This window comes from Balaenoptera ricei, chromosome 3 (genome assembly GCF_028023285.1).
Source record: "Balaenoptera ricei isolate mBalRic1 chromosome 3, mBalRic1.hap2, whole genome shotgun sequence".
Taxonomy (NCBI): Eukaryota; Metazoa; Chordata; class Mammalia; order Artiodactyla; family Balaenopteridae; genus Balaenoptera; species Balaenoptera ricei.
In genome coordinates, this window is record NC_082641.1 from 165,106,850 (window position 1) to 165,125,698 (window position 18,849).

The following is an 18,849-nucleotide window of genomic DNA, read 5'->3' on the forward strand; positions in this document are numbered from 1 at the left end:
TGTCCTCCCAACCTTTTAATATTCAGCTCAGTTTAACTTCCTTCAGCCAGCATTCACTTGTGTCATGCCCAGCAGTTAATCCACTAAATCAGTTTCTTCCTCCTATCTCCATAAATGTGACTTTAGGTCCCAGGACTTAACCAACTCAAAAAGTAGGATGCTGGTGTAGTGGACCAACATCATTCAGACGATAACAATTTATTTCAATCGCTTATCAAGCAGTTAAAGTCCTTTTTTATACACAATTTAATTCTAACAACTCCACCAGGTATTATATCCATTATTTGGAGAGAACTGGGGCACAAAGGGGAAGTAAATTGTCCAAGTTCACATAGCAACAAATGGCTGATGAAGGACTGAATCAGGGCTTAGCCTTAACAACTACACCAAATCTGCCTCAACAGTAATTCCAACGTGATCATAAAATTAATCGCATGACCTTGAGCCAATCATTCAGAGCTCTGGGCCTCAGTTTCCTCCACTGTAAAACAACCTGCCCACAGAGAGCTTTTGGGAGCTTTCCTACTTTAAAAATCCTGTGAATTTACTAGCTTACTTACACCCCATCCCCGAATAGATGTAAATGTTAGGACTGAAATTTTTCAACCACTGCGTGTTCTAGCACATTCTCCATACTCGTCAGGCTACCAGAGTCCAGTCTTCACTTTGTGGTTTTAATTTTCAAATACTGAAGCTGTAATGCTAATCCTAAACATTCTCTCTCGGCCCACTATCACCCTTCCCCACTACTAGGGATACCGACTAGGCCCGGTCCTATTCCAGACCTTTACCCGGTTACACCAGAACACCTCGCAGCTTCACAAGCAGCCAACAACAGGTTTAAGAAAGCCCTAGAAGCAAAGCCAGAAGGAGCAGTTAGCTTTCCCAGAGGTCAAGAGAGGCTCTAGGGCACCTGCCACGCCTCCCGACCCCGCCGGCGCGGCTTGGGCCTGGCTCCCCAACTCAGGCGGCCCAGGTTCGGGCCTCGCCCCTCACGGCCCGAGCGTCCGCCTGGGCCTGAGCTCTTGAAACCCAGCCGGACCCCTCGGCCCCGGCCACGCCCGGCTCCTCGGGCCCTCGGCCGCGGCGCCGCGTACCCAGGCCCCCAGGGGTCCTCACAGGCCCGAGAACATGAGCAGGCCTCCCGTCTCACCTCGAGCCTCAGGGGGACCGCCGGCGGCACCCGCGCCTCCTCCCGCCCGCACACCTGGCCCCGCGCTGCAGTAAAGACAGCGGCTGAGGCAGCACAACCGTCACGTGCTGCAAAACCAAGAGGCCTTGACTGCCGCGACCGCCGCGCGAGCGAGCCTCACTGCACGAAGCCCGGCCCTGCGTCCGCCCCTCGCTCCTGAGTAGCTGCGGCCAGCGCTAAATCCCGCCCCCCCGCGCAAGCTCCGGGATTCGGTTGGTCGATGAGACCATCGCTCTCTGCACTTTCCCATACGCCCCCTAGGGCTATTCTTCGTGGAGTGTGGGGATTGGCTGGGAGTGAGGCAGGAAGTGGCCGTTGGTTGGGCGGGAGGGAAGGGGTCGGGCTGCGGCAGAATGGAGTACCGCCCGGGGCGCGCGCCCTGAGGCGGGGCCGGCCGGGCCGGCGTTCCCGCGCCTTGTTGCCCTCGTTCGTTACTGGGCCCGCTGCCCTGCGTTGCATCCTGGTCGCTGTGGTTCCGACCCCTCCTGGGCCTGGACCCGGGTCTCGGGGTCTGGTATCCCGTTTCCTTCTCTGGAGGGGCAAATGATAGCTGGCAAGAAGGGGTGGGAAGTCCGGTGAGATATCGGGAAGGGCCTGGTCCCCAATGCAGCGAGTGCGCGGCGCTGACGGAACCCGTCACGGCTCCGTAAGTCTGGCCTGAGGTCGACTGCACCACGCTGTGTAACCAGGCTCCACCGTTCCTGCAGAGTCACTGCTCTGGGCCCAGCAGCCTGAGGCCACCCTGTTACCCAACATCAAATACAGTCCAGAACACTACCCTCCAAGGTTATTTCAACTTTCAATTTGTCATGTTTCCTTAAGTAACATTAGACATAGAGGGCACAAAAATACACTGACAACAGGATTGAAAGAAAAGGATGGTGCAATGGAAAAATTTCAAACACACCACAATTTTTGTAACTCACTTTTAGCACATCTTCAGTTTTCAGTATACTGAGAACCTCAGAAAATGGAAGTGGTTTATGGTTTTTCTAGACCTTTATAGGTCCTGGTCTCTGTCTTCCATTTGTTTGGATACCCAAAGGCTGAATGCTAGGCTGGGAAAAACTAGAATCAGTAGGTGTATCAACTACCCCAGGAGCCAGCTTTATTCCCTCCTGCCATCTGGAAGGGAAAATGAAAAGTCAAGAGTTTGGTGTTTGCATGAGTTTCGTATTCTCCAACTCTCATCCCCCAAATTTGTGTTAAGAGCATTTGCTTCCTTTTTACGTGGGGAAGTGGATATTCGAGGCAAAATGATGTTCTGGATGTCACAGGTTCCAAACAATGAGCTTAAAATGTAGTTACAGGAACTGTATGTGAGCAAAAGAGCTACTGCAGCAAAGGTAACTGCTAAAAGATGGTGGTACTAAAGAGAATTTAATGGGATTTTGAGTTGGGAAGAACTGCTTTCATCTAGAATGGACTGGGAAATAGGTAAGACTTGAGCTGGGCCTGGTAGGATATGCAGGATTTCTATAGGTGGAGACTTGGAGAAAGGTTTCTTTGGATGAGGGAATGGCATACGCAAAGGCAGGAAAATGGGTATTGTGTTTGGGGACACCATGTACGAGAGTATTTTGGCTGGAGAAAGGTGTTCAAGAAAGTAACAGGAGATCGGTCAGCTCCAGAGTTGGGTTAGGACCTAGCCAAGGAGTCTGTAGGGAGATAGTTTAAATGATTTAGATATTTAGAGAAGCTTTTTTTTTTTTTTTTTTTTTTGGCCGCACCATGTGGTATGCAGGATCCTAGTTCCCCAATTAGGGATCAAACCCGGCCTGGCAGTGAAAAAGCCAAGTCCTAACCACTGGACCACCAGGGAATTCCCTAGGGAAGCATTATTTTAATATTATTCCAGGGCGCAGTGGATAAGAATCCGCCTGCCAATGCAGGGGACACAGGTTTGATCCCTGGTCCGGGAAGATCCCATATGCTGAGGAGCAACTAAGCCTGAGCACCACAACTACTGAAGCCCGCGTGCCTACAGCTCGTGCTCTGCAACAAGAGAAGCCACCGCGTGGAGAAGCCTGCACGCCGCCACTATGAGGCTGGTTAGGAAGCCACTTCTTGAAGTTGATTAAAGGGCAGAATTAGGGAATGACAGGGTGTATAGAAACAAAAGCATTAAATGCTGATGCTGAAGAATGCTTCACTGGATTCAGGAGGCTAGGGAAAGAGAAGAACCAAAGGCAACGATGAGAGTATGAGCCTGAGTGACTGGTGGTAAAGTATAGAGCCCCTAAAAAAAAAGGGAATTCAGGTTTAGCTGATCCTGGGAATCCTGGGTCTGGGCCCAAGACAGAGCAGGACTGTAGGACTTGTCCTGCCAAGAATCTTGCTAGGGGTTTTTCTGCTAAAGCATAATGTTCTTAAGAAGAAGTTGAGGACAAATCCCTGCAGAATGAGTTTTTGTTTTTTTATAGTCTGAAATCAGTCACTGTTTATTAACTGACCAGATTACAAAAATAATCATGGTAGACACACCTCAGTTCATCCATCTAATAAGCCTGTTAGATCTGCTGATCTGGGCCCTCCTGGAGAAGATAATTTGAAGGGCCACAGGAAGCTGTATTTTCCAACAGTATGGATCTCATGAATAAGATCCTCCATGTAGATGATGCCATATTTACCAAGGGATGGAGCAAAGTGTTATCTGTCAGGGCAATTCTCTTCTTGTTGATTTTGCCATAACAATAATTGTAGATGCATTCATTTTCTGACTTCAGGTTCAGGTACTCCCATGAAATATGTGGTTCCACAATCCTCAAGTGTTAACTGAAGCCTTGCTGAGCTTAACAAAGGTGCCGTTGATGATCCAGCGAAAACGAAGAAGCTGTAACACCTTTCAGATCTCTGGGCTCACACCATTGATACCTGTGATCCTGATGAGGAATGCCCATTTGGGTCCAGCAGGTACACCAAACTTGCCGCTTTTCTTGTCAGCCTTGCCATCTGAATCTCAGTTCTATCTGCCTATATTCCTTGTGACAGTGATTAGCTTTTTCATAGATAAGCTTCTTCCTTGCCTTTTGAAGCATCTTTTGGGCAAACTTCTTTCTCAGGTACTCGATCTCAGGCTCTGTAAAATCCCTCCACTTGTTTCTTAAGGCTTTTCCTTCTCTTCTACACCCACCATGGTTCCAGCTGGAAAAAGGCATAAGATCTTTTCTTGATAATGCAAAAGGTACTTTGAGGTATTGGAGTATTTCTTTAAAAGAAATAATCATTTTATAATTCTTAGATGTCGAATGTGTGGGAGATTGAGTTGAATGTATTTTGACCTTATAATCTGCAAGATGATTTTCAAAATAAATTATTTATATTCATTTAAAAATGCACATATGGAGGCTTCCCTGGTGGCACAGTGGTTGAGAGTCTGCCTGCCAATGCAGGGGACATGGGTTCGAGCCCTGGTCTGGGAAGATCCCACATGCCGCGGAGCAAATGGGCCCGTGAGCCACAACTACTGAGCCTGCGCGTCTGGAGCCTGTGCTCCGCAACAAGAGAGGCCGCGACAGTGAGAGGCCCGCGCACCGCGATGAAGAGTGGCCCCCGCTTGCCGCAACTAGAGAAAGCCCTCGCACAGAAACGAAGACCCAACACACCCCAAAATTTAATAAGTAAATAAATTTATTTTTTAAAAAAATGCACATATGGGGACTTCCCTGGTGGTCCAGTAAGACTCTGCGCTCCCAATGCAGGGGGCCTGGGTTCGATCCCTGGCCGGGGAACTAGATCCCGCATGCGTGCATGCCACAACTAAGAGTTTGTGTGCTGCAACTAAGAGTTCAAATGCTGCAACTAAGAAGCCCGCATGCCACAACTAAAGATCCTGCATGCTGCAACTAAGACCCAGAGCAACCAAAATGAATAAATTTTTTTAAAAACTTAAAAAAAAATAAAATAAAAATGCACATATGCTTTGGGCCAGCAATTCTACTCCTGGGAATATATCTGTATCTATATCTAGGTTTGATAGAATATTCACATGATGTACTTGTGTTTAAAAATATACACAATGATGTGCATTGCAGCATTGTTTGTAGTATCCAAATCCTAGAAACAACCTAACCACCATCATAGAGAACTGGTTAAATAAAATATAGCTCATCCATATAATGGTTCTGCATTGGAAAGCATTCAGTGAACATCTATGTGTATAGATATGATTGCCAAGATTTAGTGTTATGTGAAAAAGCACTGAGAAAAGTATGTTTCCTTTCATGTTGCAAAGGGAGCTATATTCTCATGGATATAAGCTTGGACAAACAAGCTTTCTGGAAAGATGCATGAGAAACTGCTAAGAGTGGTTGATGCCCAAGAGGTGGCTAAGACTTTGGAAATGGAAAGGAGATATTTTTATAATGTGTATGTTATTTTTTCAATAACTAATCAAATTTCTGCTTTTGTGCTTAGATTTTCAAAAAAGATAGAATATATATTAAAAACCCACCATAGGGCTTCCCTGGTGGCGCAGTGGTTAAGAATCCGCCTGCCAATGCAGGGGACACGGGTTCGAGCCCTGGTCTAGGAAGATCCCACATGCCACAGAGCAACTAAGCCCGTGCACCACAACTACTGAGCCTGTGCTCTAGAGCCTGCGAGCCACAACTACTGAGCCTGTGAGCCTAGAACCCATTCTCCGCAACAAGAGAGGCCACCGCAGTGAGAAGCCTGAGCACCGCAACGAAGAGTAGCCCCCACTCACTGCGACTAGAGAAAGCCCGTGCGCAGCAATGAAGACCCGACACAGCCAAAAATAAATAAATAAAATAAATTAAAAAAAAAATAGTAATCTTTTGATGTTCCGACTACCTGGTTTTTGTTGCAAAACCCCCTGTATATCTTGACTCCTACCTTACCTCTTTGGAGCAGTCCCTCCGAGCTATCTGAGAGGCTATCCCCTGGGCTTAAGTCCTCAGCAAGTCCACCAAATAAAACATAATTCTCAACTTTTAGGTTGTGCAATTTTTATTTTTCAGTCAACAGACTGCTCTTCAGCCACTGTCGCTGGACCTCCTTGTACCTCCTCCTGGGTTCAGATCTCCTGTTTCCTCAACTCCTAGACCCCACATTCTAAAAATTCAACTTTATTGTACAGTTCACTGATTTTGGTAATGTACAGCACATACCATGTAACCACTACATAATGAAGATATAGAACATTTCCATTACCCCATAAGTTTCCTCTGAAGTTCTTTCTTTTCCCCCTACACCAAATATGTGTTCTCTTCTGACACCACTTCTGTCAGTTCAATTCAATTTTGACACTAACTACCCGGTTAGTCTCAGACACCACAGGTTTAGAGGCTAAGACTGACCCCACATCAGATGCCCAGCTGCAAATGACGTGCACGGGTTACCCACATGTCTGCTTGACCAGCTACAAATTTGGGGGTTCCCAAGACCCCCCCACTTCAGGTTCAGTAATTCAAGAGAATAACTCACAGAACTCAGGAAAGTGCTTTACTTGCTATCACAGGTTTACTAAAAAAGGTACAACTCAGGAACAAATGGAAAAATGCATAGGGCAAGGTATGGGTGTGTATGTGTGTGAATGTGCAGAGCTTCTATACCCTCTCTGGGCATGCAACCTCCCAGCACCTGCATGTGTTGACCAAGCTGCAAGCTCTCTGAACACCATTATTTAGGGGGTTTTATGGAGGTTCCATTAGTAGGCATGATTGATAAATCGTTGACCATTGGTGATTGTACTCAATCTCCAGTCCCTCTCCCCTTCCTAAAGGTCAGAAGTGGAGCTGAAAATCCTACTCCTCTAAATCACTTGGTTTGGTTTCTCTAGCACCCTTATCCTGAATTGATCAAGGGGCCCAGCAATAATCACCTGATCAGCATAAACTCAGGTGTTCTTGGAAGGGGACATCATCATAATGATATGAATGACGATAGGATATTTATAATGATATGAATAACAAAAGGCACTCATCACTCAGGAAATGCCAAGGGTTTTAGAAGCTCTGTGCCAGGAACCCAGAATAAAGACCAAATGTATTTTTTATTATACTACAGTTTCCTCATATCCATTCCCATTCCCTCCCCACCACCAGCAACAGGCAAAAAATTGATCTGCTTTCTGTTACTATAGAAAAGACTGGTCATTTCTAGAGCTTAATGTAACTGTAATTATATAGTATATAGTGTTTTGTATCTGGCTTATTTAACTCATATTGTTTTGAGATCCTCATCTGTGTTGTAAAATGTATCAGTAATTTGTTGCTTTTAATTGCTGAGTAGTAGTCTATTGTACAAGTATGCCACAGTTTGTTTATCCATTAACCAGGTAATAAGACAACTGGGCTGTTCCCAAGTTTTGGCTATATGATATAAAACTTCTATGGACATGGCGTACCACTCTTTGTATAGACATATATTTTATTTTTCCCTTAAAACCCAACATTTTCACTTTTTCTTGGTTTACGACCTCAATTAATAGTTACATCTATCCCAAGAAAGACTGTGTAGTAATTTTTTTTGAAATCTTGCACATCTAAAAGTGTCTTTATTCTACCCTCACATAGTTTTTTTAACTTTATTGAAATATAATTTACATACTATAAAGTTTTCCCACTGTAAGTGAATGATTCGTTGATTTTTAGTAAATTTATAGAATTGTGCAACCATTACCACAATCCAGTTTTAGAATAACTCCACCACCGGACTTCCCTGGTGGCGCAGTGGTTAAGAATCCGCCTGCCAATGCAGGGGACATGGGTTGGAGCCCTGGTCCGGGAAGATCCCACATGCCACGGAGCAACTAAGCCCATGGGCCACAACTACTGAGCCTGTACTCTAGAGCCCGTGAGCCACAACTACTGAGCCCGTGTGCCACAACTACTGAAGCCCACGCACCTAGAGCCCGTGCTCCGCAACAAGAGAAGCCACTACAATGAGAAGCCCGTGCACGGCAACGAAAAGTAGCCCCCGCTTGCCGTAACTAGAGAAAGCCTGCGCGCAGCAATGAATACCCTATGCAGCCAAATTAATTAACTAATTTTTTTTTTTTTAAAAAAGAATAACTCCACCACCAAAAAGTTCCTTTGTGCCTATTTGTAGTCAACTCCCAACCAACCCAAGGCAACCATAGAACTGCTTTCTCCCGCTCTTGATCTCCCTTTTCTAGCCATTTCACATAAATGGAATCATTATCTGACTTCTTTCACTGAGCGTAATGTTTTTGCACTTCATTCATGTTGTAGCATGTATCAAGAATTGATTCTTTTTCCATTATTGAATAATATTACATTGCATAGATATACATTTTGTTTATCCATGGCCACGCCGTGCAGCTTCCAGGGACTGAACCCAGGCCAGGGCAGTGAAAGAGCCGAATCCTAACTACTGGACCATCAGGGAACTCCCTGTATACAAGTCTTCATATGGACATGTTTCCATTTGAGTAGTACATAGGAATAGAATTGCTGACTTGTATGCTAAGTTTATGTTTAACTGTTTGACACTACTAAATTGTTTTACAAATTGGCTGCTGATTTTACATTTCCCATGTAGGAGGATTTCAGTTTCTCCACATCTTCGCCAGTAGCCATTTTAGTAGATATAGAGTAGTATCTCACTGTGGTTTGCTTCAGATTCAGTGAGCCCCCTCTGGCAGTGAAGCTGTTGGTTTGTGCAGCCTCCCCATTTCTGGGACAGCTAGCTTGCTGACCAAGCTGGGGGAATGTTAGCAGCCTCAGACGAGAATGCCACAGACTCTCACTGTTCTAACCAGAGTTCAGAAGTTTTTCATGGATAAATGCTTCTCAATTTTTCATTTACTTTTGGTCAATTTCCAGAGCCCTAAATCTTTAAAAAAATCTTTTTTTCCAGTTTCATAATTGTTTTCTGGGGAGAAAATTTGCTGACTACTTTTGGTTGAAGATTTTTTTCTCTGTATGTTTTCTCTATTTCCCGTCTGCTGTTTTCTGTTTGCTTGCCTTGGTCTCTATGTTTTACATTGCAAGGGTTTTTTTGTTTTGTTTTGTTTTTGTTGTTTTTGTTTTTTGCCTTGTCTGTACATTGGAATTACCTGGAAAGCTTTTAAAATCCTAGTGCCCAAGCTGTACCCCCAGAACATTACATCAGAATCTCTGGGGGAGGGCCCAGCCATCTGAGAATCAAAATAATTAAATGAACTATAAACCACTGAAAAAGAGAACTGTAAACAAATTTAAAAAAGGAAAAGAAAAATAGAATAAGTCTATACCTGTAAAGAAAAAACTTACACTCCTCCTGTGTTTCTTTTTTTTAATAAATTTATTTATTTTTTATTTATTTATTTTTGGCTGCATTGGGTCTTTGTTGCTGCGCGTGGGCTTTTCTTTAGTTGCAGCGAGTGGGGGCTACTCTTGGTTGCGGTGCGCAGGCTTCTCATTGCGGTGGCTTCTCTTGTTGCGGAGCACAGGCTCTAGGCGCATAGGCTTCAGTAGTTGTGGCATGCAGGCTCAGTAGTTGTGGCTCGCAGGCTCTAGAGCGCAGGCTCAGTAGTTGTGGTGCACGGGCTTAGTTGCTCTGCGGCATGTGGGCTCTTCCCGGACCAGGGCTCGAACCTGTGTGCCCTGTATTGACAGGCGGATTCTTAACCACTGCACCACCAGGGAAGTCCCCCTCCTGTGTTCCTTCTTTACTGTCACACTACTACCACATTCACATCACTTCCTACACCAGATGTGTGCGAGTTTTCCCCATGCCAAGCAATTCTGTGACACCAGCTGGGTGTCCTACAACTTGATTCTGACACTAGCTACCTGGAGATAGCTAGTGTCAGATCCCACAGGTTAAGGGCTTAGTTCTGTAAGACTGACCCCACTTCAGATGCTAATCGCAAGAATTGGATCCTCAGCTTACCCGCAATTTCTGTCCGACTTGGCTATAAATCAGAGGTTTCCATGACTTCCTCCCCCTTGGCTTCGATTATTTGCTAGAACAGCTCACAGAATTCAGAGAAACACTTACATGTATCAGTTTACTAAAGGATATGATAAAGGATACTGATGAGCAGCGAGATGAAGAGATACACAAGGCGAGGTCCGGGAGGGTCCCAAGCACAAACTTCTGTCCCCGTGGAGCTGGATGTGTCACTCTCCCAGTACATGGCTGTGTTCACCGATCTGGAAACTTTCTGAACCCAGTACTTGGGGGATTTTTATGGAAGCAGGATCAATCATTAACTCCATTTCCAACCCCTCTCGCCTTTGGAGAATGGGGGAGGGGAGGAGGGGCTGAAAGTCCCAAGTGTCCAATCATGGCTCTGTCTTTCTGGTGAACAGCTCCTATCCAGGAGCCCACCATGAGTCACTTCATTAGACCAAAAGACACTGCTATAACTCAGGAAATTCTGAGGGATTTAGAAACTGTCAGGAACAGGGGTCAAAGACCAAATATTAGAACAAAAGATGTGCCTAGTGCTCTTAACACCTAGGAAATTACAAGGGTTTTAGGAACTCTGTGCCAGGAACTGGGGCGGAGATATATATATATATATATATATATATATATATATATACACACACACACACACACACATACATACATATATACATATATATATATAATTTTTTTTCTCTATTATCTCACCATACCAGCAGAGGAGAGAGAAGATCTCTTGCTTAGAGTAGAATGCTGAGGGCCAACTGATAAGTATAAAGTGAGTGCTAGTGTTGGAAAAGCATAATTTGGCAATCATAAAGATTGGATCAGGCAAGAGTCACCAGTGGATGCTAACTTTAGGGGGAATTTTGAGGAACAGGACATTTAAATGGTCTTTAAAGTGTCTGCCCACAGTAGGGAAGGTTCCTTTGCAACACTTAAATGCAATACCTATCCCTAGATGGGATCCTGTACTAGAGGGAAAAAATGCTATAAAGGACATTCTTAGTAAACTGACAAAACTGAAATATGGATGGTTGTAATATATCAACGTAAATTCATAAGGTTGATAACTGTACTGTGGTTACGTAAGAGAATACACATTGAAGTATTTAGGGCAAAGGACTATGATGTATGTAAAAGGTTCAGAAATGATCAAGGAAATAGGGTAAAATGTTGAGTGTAGGGGAATCTAGATAAAGGGTATACTGGTGTTCCTTGAACAATTTTTATTAAAAAAAAAATATTTTTCCTTGCACAATTTTTAAATTTACAACTTAAAAAAAAAAAAAAAAAGCCAGGGGAGTTCCCTGGTGGTCTAGTAGTTAGGATTCGGTGCTTTCACTGCTGTGGCCAGGGTTCAATCCCTGGTCGGGGAACTGAACTGAGATCCTGCAAGCCACGCAGCAAGCGTGGCAAAAAAAAAAAAAAAAAGGTCAGGCTCTCACAATTCAAGACAATTGTTCAGAGTTGTTCAGATACTATAGAGCCTATTTTGGAAGTTAGAAGCCCCCAGATAATTCTGTTTTCTGCAGAAAGCCTCAGATTTTCATTTAAATGATAAAAGGTACCTGTATAAAAAGGAATATTCAGGACAACTATATATGGGCTAATCAAAATATTAACCCACCACACATTCTTGTTTAAATGTCTATAAACATAAGCCTACCATACATTCATTTATTTACAGCTGTTATACAAATATAAAACCACAATAAATTTATAAATTACCTATACAGCATTTAAATTAACATTTCAATAGGACAACAAAAAATGTTTTTCTGCTGAAAATAAGTGCTATTTGACCTGTAATCTGCTCCCAGTGCCCTGAGGCAGATGTTTCCAAATTCAGCTGGCACACACTCTGTACTGTGCCATGATGCACATTCTAAGTCCACTTTTCACTCTTCAGAAGACTTTGAAATCTTCCATTCTCAGGGGAACTCAGTGCTCTCATGCCTGTCTGCTTACCTTCCCCTCTGGTTAGCCACCACCACTCAAACCCAGGTGCAGACTCTTAGGTTCCAGGGCGCTTCCTGGTGGTTATCTAGAGCAGATAGAACATCATCAACACTTTTTTTCAGTTATTTTTTAAAACAAAACTTAAACATTTTCTATAGAGTATTGCAGATTCCAAAGAACATGCATATAACTAATTTTAAGGCAAAATGGCTTGGGAGCAGCATGGGTATGAGAGGAAGCAACAGCAACCCTTAGACCACCACTGTGGTCACCCCTCATGCTGCATCCCACCCCTGCTGAAACCACCAAGCCCAAGAGGAAGGCTGAAGGAGAAGCTAAAGAAGAAAAAGCCCAAGGGAAGGATGAACCACATAGGGGATGGGCATCCTTTCATGCATCCTAAAAAGGCACCGTGCAGAAAATGGAAGTACTGGGTGAAGCGTGTGCATTTTGTATAACTATGTTCTTCTTGTGTTCCGTACTACTTGAATTACTGTTTTTATCAGGTCTTATACAATTGCAAATATTTGGCTTTTTTAAAAAACTATATTAGCACAGAGAACCCCTCACTGTTTCAGGGAAGGGTAAATATCACTAACAGATTATCTTAGAAGCGGGATTGAAATGGTCATGAGGGTAAACAAGATTTTGCTTCCTTGGTTTTGGAACTATTCCTCTTGGTTGCCAAGAGAAGAGATCCACTGACATTTACAGCCACTATGGCTGTGAAGAAATGAAAATTCTTTTTTAAGTCCTCTCTCCTTTCCTCTGTGCCATCAGAATGAGCTTTATGTCCTTAAACTCAGACCTTTTGGGACCGGGCACTCCTTTCCTCACAGGCTCCAAATCTGGTCTTTTCAGTGACATTTAAACGGAGTCCCTCAAAGGAGCCAGGAACCATTGTTATTGACTGTGCATTTTAAAATTCTACAGTTTTCGGGACTTCCCTGGCAGTCCAGTGGTTGGGACTCCGCGCTTCCACTTCAGGGGTCGTGGGTTTGATCACTGTTAGGGGAACTGGGATCCCGCATGCTGCACCGTGCAGCAAAAAAAAAACAAACTACAGTTTCCATCAAATTTCCTCAAAATCAAGGTCTGTTTGTGAAAGGAGTTAACATGTTAAGTGGGAATTATTCCTCCTCTAAACTTTTCCTTTTCAAATCATCAAAAAAGACTTCCTTGGTTTTTGTAGTTTTTCCTCTTTTGTATACCATGGAAATAGGGAAACTGAAAGTTGCTGAATACCATTCCTGATGATCACTCAGGACCTTCCTGAAATGTCATGAGTGTTAATGAAAAGTAGCTTTAATAACACAGACACAATTGGGGGGGGGGGTGGAAGAGGGAGTGAGGGAGAGAAGGCGAATGTGTGATTGGCTGGGTTAAAATATTCCTGGGCTCTGATTCCATGTCCATTAGACAACCTTCTGAGGGCTGATTCAAGCTTATCCTGATGATAAGAGAGAGCTTTGAACAGTGAGCATAAAGGTTTATTTGCGGAAACTGACATTCTAATTCTAAAATTAGGATAGAAATTCAATTACATGGAATTGAAATTATATGAAAATTCCAAGGACCTAGAAAACCAAAGCACTCTTAAAAAAATTGTTTGAAGATTTACATTACCAGATAAAGACTTACTGTAAGCTACAATAATTAAGAAAATATGGTATTGGTACAAGAATAAAAAGAACAATAAAGAGAATAGAGAGCCCAGAAACAGTCATACATACACAGTCACATGATGAACAATAAAGACACAACCGCAAATAGTGAGGAAAGGCTAGTCTTTATAAATGGTGCTGGGTCAACTTGACATCCATATGAAAAGAACACTATCAACAAAAATTGACTCAAAATAGAACACAAAATGTAAAGCTAAAATGGTGAAACTTTTAGTTTGGCAAAGCGTTCTTTAATATGGCATGAAAAGCATGACCTTTTGAGGGTCAAAGTAAAAATTGATATATTGGACTTTATTAAAAACTTCTGCTTTAATAGGCAAGCCATAGACTGGGAAAAAAAATATTTGCAAAACATATCTGACAAAGGACTTTTATCTAGCATTAAAGAACTTACACTCAACAAGACAAACAATCCAGTTTAAAAAAAAAAAAAGGTCAAAAGACAAGAACTTCAGCAACAAGGGTAACAAATAAGCACATGAAAAGACATTCAACATTATTAGCCAACAGAGAAATGAAATCAAAATCACAATTTAGACACACCCACTAGAATAACTAAAATTTTTTTTAATAAACTTTTTTTTTATTGGCTGCATTGGGTCTTCGTTGCTGTGCGCGGGCTTTCTCTAATTGCAGGAAGTGGGGGCTACTCTTCGTTGCAGTGTGCGCAGTCTTCTCGTTGCGGTGGCTTCGTTTGTTGCAGAGCATGGGCTCTAGGCGCGCGGGCTCAGCAGTTGTGGCTTGCGGGCTCAGGAGCACAGGCTCAGTAGTTGTGGCGCACGGGCTTAGTCGCTCTGCAGGATGTGGGATGTTCCTGGACCAGGGATTGAACCCGTGCCCCCTGCATTGGCAGGATTCTCAACCACTGTGCCACCAGGGAAGCCCCATTTCCTTTCACTTTTATTATCTATTCTCTTCCTCCCTCTTTTATGCTGTTGACATCCCACAAATCCCTTTACTGGGGGTGCACCCACCCCATAGGTGCCTTAAGTGTTGGCTGACAACTCACAGATGCCCCTGACAATGACTGACTGAAATGAAGGCTGGGTGGGGGAGAAGAAGGGCACAAAAGATTGGCTCCCTCGCAGTAAGGAGACCTAACTCTGTGGCACAATTTCTACAGTTCCCCGTGGGATCTGGCTAGAGCTAGTCTCCACTTGAGGCCACATTCCTGCTTAGCTTTAGCTCTTTTCCCTGCCCTGTCCTGCTTCCCTTACTCCCTTCTCCCGAGAACACTTCCCCAGTAAATCCCTCAAAAATTCTCATCTGAGGCTCTGCTTCTAGGAAACCTGACCCATGACACCCTTGGTAAGCTTCATGAGGGACTATTTTGTTCAATCCCCTAGAACAAATTCCTATCTTAGGCTCTGCTTATGACCTTCTCCCCCCTAAGAATGATAGCTTGATGACGGAAGATCTTCGTCACGTTGGAAGAACAGTGTCTGGAACACAGAAGGCACTCAATAAGTGTGCTGAATGAATACAGGGGAGAGCCCAGGGGTCTGTTTTATAGCTTAGCTGATCTGGCCTAGAGGCATTGTGAGTCATAGCCAGTAGACAGCAACTGAGTGGTTCAAAGATGGGGCCAGGCCTGGGACAGCAGCTTGGCACCTCCAACACATCCTCCAGGTGAGGTACAACATGTGAGGATTATCGGGGAAGGATCCTCTGGAAAGATGCAACCTCAAGGGTGGGCCGGGTTCTAGCCTTGGGCTTCCAAGAGACATGTCCCTGAGCCAGATCTAGGGGATAGTACTGCCCAGCTATGTGTGAGGAGTATTTGTGTGTTTTGAATTAATGAAGGCATGACAGAGGGAACCCTGCCCCAGGGTTCCTTCTCTTTTCACTCTCCATAGAGAGAAGAGGAATTCAAAAGAAAGCATACAGTCTTCTTTCTCACACAACAGAATCAGCACGTACAGGAATGGGGGGAGAGGGAGTACGAGACATGTCTGTTATCTGGACTTTAGCTTCCTTGAGCATGTAGTCTGCTTGGAATAAAAGTCACGTCCAGTCTGCGCAACCCCTGTTGGCTCAAGCCCTAAGCATAGGTCCTAGCCCATGGCACATGCCCCTACTGGACTGACTACACCAGACTGTGATCTACACGCACACAACTGGTTCCCAGCTGGACCAGGAGCATCTTGAGGGCAGGCATAGGCTGTGCTGGGACCCTCCACCCAGACCAGGGCCTGGCACAAAGCAGGTGCCAGTCAGTTCAAGGTTGTAAAATAACTGAATGACGAGGGCAGTAATGCTGTTGGGTATGCTAGACATCCACCAGATACTTTTCAGAATGTAGATCCAGCCCTGGCTTTGCAATGCTTCAGTAGCGCCCTCTAACCCACAGAAGGAAGTCTAAACTTTTAAGCCTGCCTGTACAGCACCCTCATATAGTGCCCTGGTCCCCCTTTCCAGCTTCCTCTTCTGCTATTTCCAGCTCAGTACCCTACACCAATCCTACCCCAAGCTCTTCCTCACATGTGCAACATTCGAGCCTTGCCTAGCTCTTCACTCTGCCTAGAGGCTCTCCCTTATCCACCCCCAATCTACCTGTCAAATTCCTGTGCGTCTTTTAAGTACCTACTTGTCTCTGCTATCATTTCTTCCTCCTCCCTTAAGGGCCTATTAACCCCTTCCAGCAGCCACCCAGCACTCAGAGAGCAAGGTTCTGGTCCTTCACCTGCCTATCTATCCCCAAAGCCTGACAGAGTAGTCTTTAGGGAAGGGGGTTTCGGGGAGACTGCTGCTAGTGCGAGTGTGCAGGGATGGACTCCCCAGTGGCCAGCAGCTGGTTAACCCTGAGCGCCAGCTGCGGGCCTGAGCCCTGCCCACCAGGCCTCGCGGTTTGAGGAGGCAGCTCGTCCAAGCAGGTTGCTCACCCAGATTCTTGCTCCCCAGCAGTGCCCCTGGCTCGCCTTTATCATTCTGGACATCGAGGCTTGCGAGACAAGGGAGCAGCCTGGGTCGCCCGCGTCCTCGAGGCTCTGCTCCGGGTATCCGTGCGCCCAACGAGGCCCGCCCGGCCCTTGCCCTGGAGGCCTTCGGGTGCCCGGCCTCGGGCCACGCGAGCCGCCTGTGGGAGCAGCTCCGGCAGTTCTGGGCCCACCATTTCTCGCGGCGCTTCTCGCCGCGGCGCCCTCCGCTGCGCCGCATCTCCTCCATGTCCACCTTCTACCTGCTGGACCACCAGACGCGCCAGGCAGAGCTAGGCCTCAGCTACGGCACGCCGCGCACGCGTCTCAGCGACGAGGCCTTCGTGTTCCGCGGCGGCCGGTGGACCGCGGAGGGCCAGCCGGTGCGGTCGCGGCCGCAGCTGCCCTCGCCGACCACCTCGGGCTGGAAGGCGCAGGTGCAGCGGATCAAGAGCCAGGTGCTGCTGGAGGAGAACAACTACCTGAAGCTGCAGCAGGAACTGCTCATGGACATGCTGACGGAGACCACAGCGCGCATGCACCTGTTGGAAAAGAAGATAGACCACGAGGCAAGCACTGCCGCTGCGGCGCGCGCCTGGCAGAAGAAGATGCGCAAGCGCGAAGGCGCGGGCGGCGTGCTCCTGATCGAGCCGCGGGCTCCAGAGTCGCGGTGACGCAATAAAACCCGTGCGGCGCATGCGCACCTCGCTCCTCACCTTAGGCTCGGGCGCGTTCCTGTGGCCTCTCGAGGGCCCGGCCAGGACTGGGCTCCGGGTGCGCGGCGGCTCGCTGCGCGCCTTCAGCGACCATCACTCCGGGCCTGGTGTGGAGGGGAGACTCAGCCAGCAGCCCGTCTCGGGAGGGTGCGATAGGGCGGTGGAGGAAGATGTTTGCAGCCCGTTGGGAACGCGGAGTAGGAGCCAGGCTTGCAACAGTGCAGCAGGGGGCGGGGATGGCAGGCGATGAGAGGTAGTGGTAGCAATGGCTTTCTTGGCCCAAGGGACGGAGGGCAAAGTCCGGGAGGCAGGGAAACCTGGGCCCAGGGATGGAGGGTGCGGTTGGGCGGGCGGGCAGGCGGGCGGGGTCGGTGACCTTACAGTTGGCCTTTCCCTCCCTGAGGCGCTCCCGGGAGGGGTTTCAGCCTGAGTCCCGGATAAAAGTGTATTTTATGACCTGGAAACTGTTTCCCGAAAGAATCTCTCGAAACTTTGAGCTCTGCCTCCTCCTCCTGGTTGTGTGGCTTTTGGCGAGTCGCTTCTTCGTTACGGGTTTCCTTTTCCTCTCTCTAGAATTATGGGTCGGGGATACAAACAAGCACTGTCCAGAGCTAATACAGCGCACAGATAGGATTTGCTCGACCCACTTTATTTTACAATTTTGCATGAGTTGCCAACATTTAAGAATTTGGAGATTTCACATTAAAAATCCAGATTTCCCGTCTTCTCCTGAAAACCCGGAAGACTCAGCCATGCTGGACCTTGGTTTTGCCCAGCAGCAGTTGCCTGAATTGTGGCTGTCAGCTCCTGCTCAGCTTCACTCCTTTCCTCCTATAGGTGTCTGATTTTGGACCTCCTTCTATATCCGTTCTAGATCGATGTTCTCTCCTGGGGCATGGGGAGCCCTGTGCCCAAGGTATCATATAAAGTGCTTTTGGTGAGGGTGTTGTGAGTGATGTGGCTGCATAACAAAGGTGATGACACTGGTCCTTGCAATCTGCAACCTTTCCTTGGAATGTAGACAGGCCCTTTCAGCACCCAGTGAAACTTAAGTCCGGTAGGATTCCAACACATTTTCCTAGAGCCATGTGAAAACTTTGAGAGAAGTGGGTGTCCTTCTTCAGCCTAACTTGCTTTCAGGAGAAAGACTAGGGATTACTAAACCACTACTTTGTATAAAAATGTTGCCTAATTAAATCAGCAAAACAACACAAAACATGTCATTAGACACTATGCTTAAAAACATTTCTTTTGAGCAGTGCTCTTTTGTATTTTAATAATTCTATATTTATATTAACATGGATTAAAATATTTTTAAATAGTTGTAAAATATAATTTCCTTTTAGAATAACTTAGAAAATAAAAAATATACAGAAAAGGAAATGAGAAGGGAATCAAAACAATACCTAGAAAAAAACACAAAATAAGGCACTGATGGAGAAATTATACTAAGTGAAAGAAGCCAGATGCAAAGGACCACATATTGTATGATTTTG

The 18,849-nt window shown here is 45.7% G+C and overlaps 2 protein-coding genes and 1 pseudogene across 2 annotated transcripts in view; 1 reads left to right on the plus strand and 2 right to left on the minus strand.

Annotated features, from left to right (window-relative positions):
* Positions 1-1,331, minus strand: part of CANX (calnexin) — a 31,308-nt gene extending 29,977 nt beyond the window's left edge. The window contains exon 1 of the mRNA XM_059917908.1: positions 1,154-1,331. The gene's annotated coding sequence lies outside the window, so the exon portion shown is untranslated. The remainder of the gene's footprint in view (positions 1-1,153) is intronic.
* Positions 1,332-3,677: 2,346 nt separating this feature from the next.
* Positions 3,678-4,245, minus strand: LOC132363958 (60S ribosomal protein L7-like; annotated as a pseudogene).
* Positions 4,246-15,301: 11,056 nt separating this feature from the next.
* On the plus strand, positions 15,302-17,311 carry CBY3 (chibby family member 3). Its single transcript, XM_059919138.1, has 2 exons — positions 15,302-15,351; positions 16,627-17,311. The coding sequence occupies exons 1-2, from the start codon at positions 15,302-15,304 to the stop codon at positions 17,309-17,311; spliced, it is 735 nt and encodes a 244-aa protein (XP_059775121.1).
* Positions 17,312-18,849: the final 1,538 nt, after the last annotated feature.